The sequence below is a fragment of the Bufo bufo genome, chromosome 1 (assembly GCF_905171765.1).
Source record: "Bufo bufo chromosome 1, aBufBuf1.1, whole genome shotgun sequence".
Classification (NCBI taxonomy): Eukaryota; Metazoa; Chordata; class Amphibia; order Anura; family Bufonidae; genus Bufo; species Bufo bufo.
In genome coordinates, this window is record NC_053389.1 from 271,327,897 (window position 1) to 271,340,060 (window position 12,164).

General features: G+C 45.2%; 1 protein-coding gene across 1 annotated transcript in view; it reads left to right on the top strand.

Annotated features, from left to right (window-relative positions):
• Window positions 1–314: 314 nt before the first annotated feature.
• The window catches only part of LOC121003698 (tetraspanin-11-like), a 130,337-nt gene continuing 118,487 nt past the window's right edge, over window positions 315–12,164 (top strand). The window contains 3 exon segments of the mRNA XM_040435599.1: window positions 315–361; window positions 1,610–1,696; window positions 1,758–1,971. Of these exon segments, the coding sequence (XP_040291533.1) occupies window positions 315–361; window positions 1,610–1,696; window positions 1,758–1,971 (348 nt within the window).

The following is a 12,164-nucleotide window of genomic DNA, read 5'->3' on the forward strand; positions in this document are numbered from 1 at the left end:
TACCTTTATGAAGCAATGGCCTGAAATGTCCTTCCTTAGTTATTGGGGATTTTGTGTTATTGATCCTAACCATAGATAGGATTTCTATGGGGGAGGGGGGACTGCCATGCCTTTGCCAAGGGTTCACCTTTGGCCTGGTTTTGTCAGGAATCCGGCTTTGGGGACGTCTAAAGATGCTTAGGGCAAGGGGAAAGAGTTTATTTGTGCGTAAGCAACTCTGGGAAATCTATGTTTAGGATAGATATGACCTTAATTAATTAAAAATATGAATTATGTAAAATCGATGAAATATTAGGCCAGATCTCTCTCGGACCATGTACCTCTCTCCCTTGAGCCCTGCATGGCTTACTGTCAAGGTATGGTAAGACCCCAATTTAGATTTAATCCCTATTGGTTGTCGGTAATGGATAATCATGAGTTAATACAACAGGAAATTGGGTGATTTTGGGAGGTTAATTATAAATGAAGTGAAGACCCAAGTAGTATGGGATGCATTTAAGGCCTATATGAGGAGGATTTTTATTAGTAACATCTCCGACACCCGGGACCCCTGCCGAACAGCTGTTTCAGAAGGCAGCAGCGCTAGCAGTAGCGTCGCGGCCTTCTCGCTGTTTATTGCAGGCCCAGTGACATCACGACTAGTATCAATGGCCTGGGCGGGCTGATCTCTGTTCACTTGAATGGAACTTCGCCCAGCCCAGGCCATTAATACTAGTCGTGACGTCACTGGGCCTGCGGTAAACAGCGAGAAGGCCGCAGCACTACTGCCACCGCCGCTGCCTTCTCAAACAGCTGATCGGCAGGGGTCCCGGGTGTTGGACCCCCGCCGATCAGATGCTGATTATCTATACAGAGAATAGATCATCAGTTTAAAAAAACTTCAGAACTCCTTTAAGGAGAAGGTATAGTATTAAGGAGAAGGTTTTAAAAGAAGCATCAATATCAGCTATGAATGACTTTTCTATAGAAGAAAATAGAAAAGCCATGCAGAACGCAAGTCAATATGCTGATTTTATGCTTGACAAGGCCCAGCAGAGGTTATTTTTTAAGGGTCAGAAATACTTCACTGAATCAGGTCGTTCGGGAAAACTCCTCTCGAGGGTGATTTCCAATCAAGGTTAAAAAAAACTGATATGTAATATTCGTCTGATAGATGGTAGAGTTGTTGCGGATCAAGACTGTATAAAGGGGACTTTTCTGAAATATTTCTCAGACCTATATAAAGCAGATAATATCAGTAATATCACTGATGAAATGATGGACTCCTATTTAGATATCATTTATTTCCCAGTTCTTACAGATAGTCAGAGGGAATAGCTTGAGGCAAAATTTTTCTGACAAGAAGTAGAGGCTGCAATTAAGGCATATTCTGGTAACTCTTTCCCAGGGTCAGATGGTTTTCCATATGAATTTTATTGTAAATATAGGGAGGTTATGCTCCCTAATTTATTGAGGATGTTCACTCACTCTTTGGAGGAGGGGACCCTACCAGAGTCAATGACAAAAGCGGTAATAATATTAATATTGAAAAAAGGTAAGGACCCCTTGTGGATTTGGGGTCATATAGACCTATATCCTTACTGAATACTGATGTTAAGCTTCTTTCAAGGATTCTGACTACAAGGCTCTCTAGGGTGATTTCTTTGATTATACACCCAGGCCAGAACTGGTTTACTATTTATTTAAAATATTGGGTGCTGCATTTAATACTTATTATTAATCAGTACATTGCTTTAAAATACATTTTTATAGTAAAGTTTTGTGTTGTTTTTTTAACAGATTGGTGGGGCTGCAGTCATTGCAATAGGTTTATGGACCTTAATGGAGAAAAGCGGTTACATTGCTTTCCTAGCATACAGTACTCTATCGGTGTCAGCATACATTCTGCTATTTGCTGGAGGTGTGGTCATGATCACTGGTTTTCTTGGCTGCTGTTCTTTGATTCGAGAACATAAAACCTGCCTTACAATAGTAAGTAAACCGTGTCAACGACGTGATTATGTTTTTGCTGGTCATTCTCTTCTTCTTTTCTCTTAAGCTCATACAATTGTTGTTTCCAATTAGCTAAGGAAGAAAAAGGGTATAAGCTCTATAGTGCTTATGGGTGAATGGGGGGAAACCTGTACCTGTATCTGGCATTTGTGATATGTCAAATGGATATGCTATAAATACCTGAGATGGTAATGTCTCTTTAAAATATATTTTGGCTGTCTGCAGCAACCACTAGAGGGAGCTCAGTCAATTTATACTAATACAGCTCCTATTAAACGCAATACTAGCTCTATAAATCAGTATGCATTGAGCTCCCTGTTGTGTCAGCTGCAGGACAAAATACTTGTATCACTTAAAGGGTTATTACACTTATGCATCATTTTCCTTATTTCCAAAATTCATTAATATTTGCAGTTTTAAAAATGCATGTGCCAAAAGATCTTACCCCTAAAGGTAGACCACTGTCTTGGTTTGTTTCTTCTTTGTTGTCCCTAAGTCATTCTTTTCACTGTTGTATGGCATACCATCTCTCTTCCTCTTGCAGCGACCCCCTGAAGAGCCAGTGTAGAGGATAAGAGTGGTAGTGGCCTTCCCTAATGAAGTGTGTCATGGTGAACTCCCTCAGGCCGTTGCTTCCTGGGGATCGGTGCAATCAAATTATAGTACTGAAGAATGAGGCAAGAGTTAAACCTAACAGTCCTTTATATTAAGAGCAACATACAACTTCAAATACATATAGTAGCAGTAGGCTTTAAGTGCAAATATTTTCTGGCACCAGAAAGGATGTGGAGGCAGGATGGTTGGTGGCAATTTAGTACTTAGTTGATACTGGCCTATTGGTTGTTTGGTGATGGGTGGCTTGGTTGTATTCCCTCGCCTAACAGCAGTGTCTGTAGATGCAGAAGTAGCAGGTCACTCTGCTGTCTAGACTCTCAAGGCTTCATTTGAGGATAAAATGAAGTTTTCCTCTATGTGGAGTCTGTAACAGGAGCAGGAGCGCAGCTACTTGCTTCCTCTCCTCTCTGAGGCTTCTCAGGAACTCCATCTCTTAGCAGGAAGCAGGAACAGCCCACTCCTAGCAAGAGGGGAAAAACAGGGTGTTTAACCCTGTTCCTGCCAACCTTTCCTTGCTGGTATTAATGGCCAGGAACAAACAGTAAAGTACATAACATAATACAATAAACAATTTGTAGTACCCTCAGGTCTGGGGTACTACATTCTCTCTGGACATTGAGATGGCACATGTACTGTCTTGATGTTCTCATTGCACAGGGTAATGTGAAGTTCGCAAGTACCTGGCTGTCCTGTATCTTTAGCTCTTCGGGTTGACTGGGAAATATACAGTAGTTTTGTGTTGGGACACAGGTGGTCACTTAGTCTGTTGTGCTGGACCGCCTTTTCTGTCAAGCAAATAGTGAAAGAGGTTTTGAGCAGCGGTGATACAAATTAGGAAGAGAAAAACAGCCAGGAGATGCAGATTTGAATCTATATGTGCTTTTGCTAGTTTGGAGTACACCTTTAACTCGAGAACTGTGTGGCTGCTTTTCCCAAGGGGCACTGTTTCTGCACCCGATGCAGCCTTCTCAGGCTCTGGGCCCTGTAGCAGCTACTATGACTGTACATTCCTGTAAAACACTATTTAATTCCTTACAAAAGTCAAATTACAACCCCCATCATAATCAGCTGTTTGAAGAAGCTGCACAACTCCGTTGAGTACTGCAGCCCTCTTCCTAAGCCAGTGATGTCACATTTATTGGTCACATGGGCTAGGTGCACTTCAATCTCATTCAAGTGAATGGGCCTGGCCTGCAGTACCAATGGCAAGCGTTTGGTGTAGGAGTCAGAAAACCAGGCCAGAGTAAGAAGAATAAAAGTCTCTCTTTACTGCAGTTCAAAAAAGCAGCAGTGGTACATTAAGCTATAGCCAGAATACAGTTTCAATTGAGTACAGTGCAATTTTCTCCCAGATACAAGTGTATGGATTTCGGAAAAGATGGAAGTTATGGCCCTCTTTCCTATCTAGCTTGATAAAGTCTCTATCAATAGAATGTATGGCAGACAATAGTATTCTGGCAGTAGTGTCCACTGCAAGATACAGGGTTTTGATGGCATGTCTGGCCAGGACATGTCTAAGTGTTAAGGGTGTCTTAACAGTGTCCCTCCACTGCAGTAAGGTCTGAATGGCTGTAGTCACGGGATACTTTGCTGACTCCTATGTTTGGCCATGCAGATTCTTTCTTGCTGTAGTAGAAACAGTTTCCCAGAGATCGGTTAGTCTTTGGATCCTGAGGCCTAAGGAGAAGGAGTACATGGACTTGCTTCTTCCGGAATCACACATTCTACTCTACTCTCCTCATGTAATCTGCTATGAGTGCTGAGCCAGGGTTTGTTAACCCTGAGTTTGTCATTCATACACACTATACTGGGTGCAATATACAACATGGTAAAATAATACATTACATAACTTAAGAACAAACCTATTTGCAGATACCTCCTGAAGGTGTGTGTGTGTTGGGGGGTGGGGGGGGGGTGGTACTGCAGAGGCAGGATCTATCCTGGACCTATCAATATTCTAGTCCTGGAAAACCCCTTTTAACATAATATTGTGCAGAGGTTTTGAATTTTTGGACAGCAGATTTAGAACTTTTCAACAGAAGATTTCTATTTTATTTGCCTTGTGCACAGTTTGAGTAAGTAAGAAATGGATATCTTTATTGTTATGATGAATGGACACCCAGAAAATGTCCTGTTCCTTGGAACTGGCAAACTAGCGTGTTGGTCTAATTATACAGTGTACGTAGCTGTTATAGAGACAAATGATTGTGCCCTGGTTTTCATATAGTCCCAGAATAGATACTGTCAGCAATCCTTGTTTATTACAGAGTAAAATAAAAAATCTTTAGCTCATTTTTATGACACATCTAATCTGGGAGCCTTGCTGCTTCTATCATCCTTCCTGACCCTGGAGAGAAGGCCTTCATTACTCAAGCAAAAGAAATATTTGCCACAGATTTGCTATACATATAATTTAAAGCAACAATCACTCTTGTACATTCCTATTACTATTCCAGTGATATACGCTGAACAAAAATATAAACGCAACACTTTTGGTTTTGCTACCATTTTGCATTAGCTGAACTCAAAGATCTGAAACATTTTCTACATACTCTCAAATATTGTTCACAAATCTGTGTTAGGAAGCACTTCTCAGTTTGCCGAGATAATCCATCCCACCTCACAGGTGTGGCATATCAAGGTGCTGATTAGAGAGCATGAATATTGCACAGGTGTGCCTTAGACTGCCCACAATAAAAGTCCACTCAGAAATGTGCATAGTTTTGCCTCACCCACACAACGCCAGACACGCTGTCTGCCATCTGCCCTGAACAGTGAAAACCGGGACTCATCCGTGAACAGAACACCTCTCCAATGTGCCAGACGCCATAGAATGTGAGCATTTGCCCACTGAATTTAGTTACGACGATGAGCTGCAGTCAGGTCCAGACCCCGATGAGGACGACGAGCATGCACATGAGCTTCCCTGAGATGGTTTCTGACAGTTTGTGCTGAAATTCTTTAATTATGCAAACCGATTGTTGCTGCTGTCCGGGTGGCTGGTCTCAGATGATTATGGAGGTGAACATGCTGGATGTGGAGGTCCTGGGCTGGTGTGGTTACACGTGGCCTGCAGTTGTGAGGCCGATTGGATGTACTGCCAAATTCTCTGAAACAGAATTCTCACTGAAAATAGTGGCCTAAACGGGTGGAAATGCTCCAAACCCAAACACTGTAGTGTGTCTATAACTGGGGGAGCAATTCCTCCGCATGCGGTGCGCAGATAACAGCAATCCCCAGCCAAAAATGCCTACAATGGAGGATGCCGGGGCGGACCACATGCACCACAAGGACATCTTACACAAAATGATACATTGTGCAGATGAAAAAATATATAAATGCAAAAATCACTGCAGAAAATGCACCAAAATGATACACAACTGACAATACTAGCTAATTCCTCAGGCCGATGTTAAAAGCTGAGAACTTTGCCAATATCTTCCAGTCAGGAACAAATCAGAGCCCCTCATGCACCATGTCACGATGTCTCAGCAAGCATGGGGTCCTACCACTCAACTGCCCGTGGTGTGTGAACAGGATCTGAACAGTGCTAGAAACCAACTCACAGCTTGAGGAATTAGCTAGTATTGTCAGTTGCATATCATTTTGGTGCATTTTCTGCAGTGATTTTCAAATTCTCTGAAACGCCTTTAGAGACGGCTTATGGTAGAGAAATGAACATTCATTGTACGGGCAACAGCTCTGGTAGACATTCCTGCAGTCAGCATGCCAATTGCACGCTCCCTCAAATGCTGCGACATCTGTGGCATTGTGCTGTGTGATCAAACTGCACATTTCAGAGTGGTCTTTTATTGTGGGCAGTCTAAGGCACACCTGTGCACTATTCATGCTGTCTAATCAGCACCTTGATATGCCACACCTGTGAGGTGGGATGGATTATCTCGGCAAAGGAGAAGTGCTCATTAACACAGATTTAGACAGATTTGTGAACAATATTTTAGAGTAATGGGTCTTTTGTGTATGTAGAAAATGTTTCAGATCTTTGAGTTCAGCTCATGCAAAATGGGAGCAAAACCGAAAGTGTTGCGTTTATATTTTTGTTCAGTGTATATAGTGTCAGAAAGTGGAACATATACAGAAATATGTGAAAGTGTAGCATTATCTCTTAAAAACTGTAGCTAGGCTTTTTTTTTAACAAGACAAAGATTTAGTTTGATGCCCTAGATCTGTGTATAAATATCATTAATAGCCAAAGTAAAATGGCTGGTAAGTGACCCCCTCTGGCACCCAGCTGTGGCACATGTCCTAGTGACCATTTATAGCTACTCCCTTGATGTGAATAAATAATATGGGGGTGATTTATTAAACAGAAATCTTCCTAAATTAGGCTTATTTCTGGTGCAGATTCTGGCGCATTATTTTTCTCAGCAACATGGGCACATATAAACATGGGATTAACACAGATTCCTTCACCTGCCAAGCGCATGTGCAACAGATCAGCCAATCTCATAGGTACAAATCTGCTGACAGATGCCCTTTATTGTTTGTGTACAACATAAAGATTTGCATTCTCTTAATTTTGTCCTCTTACTGTAAAAAGTCAAAAATGATCTAAAAAACAAGGAGAATATCCAGCTATCATGGTTTGGCAGAATAAACATCATTAAAATAAATATCCTCTGGAAAATTCTTTATTTTCTGCAAACAATGAGATTCCATTATAATTTTTCAAAAAAACGAAAAAAATAATAATTATTGTCTATATTTACATGGAAGTCGGGTCATCACAGATTAAAAAACAACACACTTAGGCTACATGCACACGAACGTTGTTTGTTTACATGTCCGTTCCGGTTTTTTTTTGTGGATAGGATGCGGACCCATTGATGTCATCCGTTTTTTTTTTTTTTTGAAGGTCTGCAATTTGCGGACCGCAAAACACATACGGTCGTGTGCATTTAGCCTTATTAAGAAAATCCTAAGAGAATTAAGTAGACAGATCTTTATTTCTGTTATTTAAAGACTATATTAACAAGGAGTCTTCCACAGGATTGGTACTTGCCGTTTTATAAATATGGTGCCAATATTCAAAAAGGGGTCAAAAACAGAGTCCGGAAACTATAAGCTGGTAACATCTGTCGTGGGTAAACTGTTTGAGGGTTGTCTAAGAGATGCTATTCTATAATATCTCAATGAAAATAAGCGAATAACACCATATCAGCATGGATTCATGAGTAGTGATGAATGAACATCGGCCGGGACGGTTCACGAACGCGTGTTCGCAATCAAGCGTTCACTGCGGACCGCATTGATTTTAATGGCAGGCGAACCTGAAAAACCTTCGGGTCATATTCGCAGCCACCAAATACTTACTAGAAGTGCACAAATAGTCCCACAACATGCCAGAGGGGGATCACTGGCAAAAATTTCCACAATAAAATATGTATTTTAACCCCTTAGGGACCCATGACGTATCGGTACGGCATGGTTCCCGAGTCCTTAACCCAGGCACAGCAGGGGTTCATTCACGGCAAAAGGTAGTTCTTGTCACCCAGCAATAGAACAGAGGATTTTGAGAGATTTAGGCCCCTGTCACCCAGGCACAGCAGGGGTTCATTCACGGCATTAGAACAGAGGATTTTGAGAAATTTAGGCCCCTGTCACCCAGGCACAGCAGGGGTTCATTCATGGCAAAAGGTGGTTCATATCACTCAGCAATAGAACAGAGGATTTTGAGAGACTTAGGCCCCTGTCACCCAGGCACAGCAGGGGTTCATTCACGGCATTAGAACAGAGGATTTTGAGAGATTTAGGCCCCTGTCACCCAGGCACAGCAGGGGTTTGTATATGCCAAAAATGTCACCCGACAATTGAAAATAAGAATTTTTTCAATTTAGGGCACTAAAATTGGCACTTTTTTAAATTAAAATGACTCTAAAATAGTCCTTGAAAAGGCTAGAGGGATGTAAAAAGCAGTAAAATGTGCTTAAGAGCATGGCAACTGCTCTGCAAACAAATGTGGATAGGGAAATAACTTAAAATGAAATAAAAAAAATAATAATTGCAAATTATTAACCTGCAACTCAGAGAAGGAGGTGGATATGGAGTCGGAGGTTGAGGAGGCGGTGAATGTGGTGTTGTAGGTGGAGGCAGCAATGGAGGAGGAGGAGGTAGCCAACAATGTTTTTTTTTTTTTTATTGGGGTAGGTAGCCCCCAAAATATTGGGACAAATAAAAAAAAAAGAAAACAAAGACTCATTGCACTTGACTTGAGTACAAGAATGTACGTTTGATAGTGGTATAAATGTCTATTCTGCACAAGGTACAGACAAGTCTTGTGGGATCCAAGCCTGGTTCATTTTAATGAACGTGAGCTTGTCCACGTTGGCTGTGGACAGGCGGCTGCGTCTGTCTGTAATGACGCCTCCTGTCGTGCTAAATACACGTTCAGAGAGTACACTGGCTGCAGGGCAGGCCAGCACCTCCAAGGCATACAGGGCAAGCTCTGGCCATGTGGACAATTTGGAGACCCAGAAGTTGAATGGGGCAGAACCATCAGTCAGTATGTGTAGTCGTGTGCACAGGTACTGTTCCACCATGCTGTTCAAATGCTGCTTTCTGCTAACACGCTCCATATCAGCAGTTGGGGCCGGTTGTTGCGGCGAGGTGACAAAGCTTTTCCACATGTCGGCCATGCTAACCCTGCCTTCTGAGGTGCTGGCGCTTACACAGCTGCGTTGGCGACCTCTTCCTCCTCCCCTGCCTTCGCCTTGTGCTTACACTTGTCCCCCGGCGTCAGTCGGGAATGCTCTCAGGAGAGCATCTACCAGCGTGAGCCTGTAGTCACGCATCTTCCGATCACACTCCAGTGAGGGAATTAAGGACGGCACATTGTCTTTGTAACGGGGATCCAGCAGGGTGTCCACCCAGTAGTCAGCACATGTTAAAATGTGGGCAACTCTGCAGTCGTTGCGCAGGCACTGCAGCATGTAGTCGCTCATGTGTGCCAGGCTGTCCAGAGGTAAGGACAAGCTGTACTCTGTGGGAGGTGTATCGTCTGCGTCCTCCGTATCCCCCCAGCCACGCACCAGTGATTGGCCCGAGCTGCGTTGGATACCACCCCACTGTGAACATGCTTCATCGCCATCCTCCTCCTCCTCCTCCTTGTCCTCCAGTAGTGGGCCCTGGCTGGCCAAATTTGTACCTGGCCTCTGCTGTTGCAAAAATCCTCTTTCTGAGCCACTTCTAAAAGACTGGCCTGAAAGTGTTAGATATGACCCCTCTTCCTCCTCCTCGTCCTGGGCCACATCCTCTTCCATCATCGCCCTAAGTGTTTTCTCAAGGAGACATAGAAGTGGTATTGTAACGCTGATAATGGAGTCATCGCCACTGGCCATGTTGGTGGAGTACTCGAAACAGCGCAACAGGGCACACAGGTCTCGCATGGAGGCCAAGTCATTGGTGGTGAAGTGGTGCTGTTCCGAAGTGTGTGACTCACCCGTGCGTGCTGCAGCTGAAACTCCACTATGGCCTGCTGCTGCTCGCACAGTCTCTCCAGCATGTGCAAGGTGGAGTTCCACCTGGTGGACACGTCGCATATGAGGCGGTGAGCGGGAGGGTCGAAGTTACGCTGTAGAGCAGACAGCCGAGCGGCGGCAGGATGAGAAAGCCGGAGACGGCCCTCACTTTATGCAGCAGCTCTTACATGTCGGGGTAGTTGTGAATGAATGTCTGCACTACCAAATTCAGCACATGCGCCAGGCAAGGGATGTGCGTCAAACCGGCTAGTCCCAGAGCTGCAACGAGATTTCGCCCATTATCGCACACCACCAGGCCGGGCTTGAGGCCCACTGGCAGCAACCACTCGTCGGTCTGTTGTTCTATACCCCACCACAACTCCTGCGCGGTGTGGGGCCTGCCCCCCAAACACATCAGTTTCAGAACGGCCTGCTGACGTTTACCCCTGGCAGTGCTGAAGTTGGTGGTGAAGGTCTGTCGCTGACCGGATAAGGAGGTGGTAGAAGAGGAGGAGGAAGCCGAATAGGAAGAGGAGGCAACAGGAGGCAAAGAATGATGCCCTGCGATCCTTGGCGGCGGAAGGACGTGCGCCAAAAACAGCTCTCCGCCTGGGGCCCAGCCGCCACTACATTTACCCAGTGTGCAGTTAGGGAGATATAGCGTCCCTGGTCGTGCTTACTGGTCCACGTATCTGTGGTTAGGTGGACCTTGCCACAAATGGCGTTGTGCAGTGCACACTTGATTTTATCTGATACTTGGTTGTGCAGGGAGGGCACGGCTCTCCTGGAGAAGTAGTGGCGGCTGGGAACGACGTACTATGGAACAGCAAGCGACATGAGCTGTTTGAAGCTGTCTGTCTCCACCAGCCTGAATAACAGCATTTTAAAGGCCAGCAGTTTAGAAATGCTGGCATTCAGGGCCAGGGATCGAGGGTGGCTAGGTGGGAATTTACTCTTTCTCTCAAAGGTTTATGAGAGCTGAACGCTTCCGTGTGACATGGTGGAGATGCTTGGTGACGGAGGTGGTGTTGTTGGTGGCACATCCTCTGTTTGCTGGGCGGCAGGTGCCAACGTTCCTCCAGAGGCGGAGGAAGATGCCGAGGCAGCAGCAGAAGAGGGAGCAGGAGGGGCCTGAGCCCTTTCTTGGTTTTGAAGGTGCTTACTCCACTGCAGCCCGTGTCTCGCAAGTAGATGTCTGGTCATGCAGGTTGTGCTAAGGTTCAGAACGTTAATGCCTCGCTTCAGGCTCTGATGGCACAGCGTGCAAACCACTCGGGTCTTGTCGTCAGCACATTGTGTGAAGAAGTGCCATGCCAGGGAACTCCTTGAAGCTGCCTTTGGTGTGCTCGGTCCCTGGCGACGGTGGCCAGTAGCAGGCGAACTCTTTTGGCGACGGCTGCTCTGCTTTTGCACCCTGCTCCAGCTTTTGCTACGCTGTTGGCTCGGTCTCACCACTGCCTCTTCCTCCGAACTCTGAAAGTCAGTGGCACGCCCTTCATTCCATGTGGGGTCTAGGACCTCATCGTCCCCTGCATCGTCTTCCACCCAGTCTTCCTCCCTGACCTCCTTTTTGGTCTGCACACTGCAGAAAGACGCAGCAGTTGGCACCTGTGTTTCGTCATCATCAGAGACGTGCTGATGTGGTATTCCCATGTCCTCATCAAGAAACATAAGTGGTTGTGCGTCAGTGCATTCTATGTCTTTCACCCCTGGGGAAGGGCTAGGTGGATGCCCTTGGGAAACCCTGCCAGCAGAGTCTTCAAACAGCATAAGAGACTACTGCATGACTTGAGGCTCAGACAGGTTCCCCGATATGCACGGGGGTGATGTGACAGACTGATGGGCATGGGTTTCAGGCGCCACCTGTGCGCTTTCTGCAGAAGACTGGGTGGGAGATAATGTGAACGTGCTAGATCCACTGTCGGCCACCCAATTGACTAGCGCCTGTACTTGCTCAGGCCTTAACATCCTTAGAAGGGCATTAGGCCCGACCAAATATCGCTGTAGATTCTGGCGGCTACTGGGACCTGAGGTAGTAGGTTCAGTAGGACATGTAGCTGTGGCAGAACGGCCACGTCC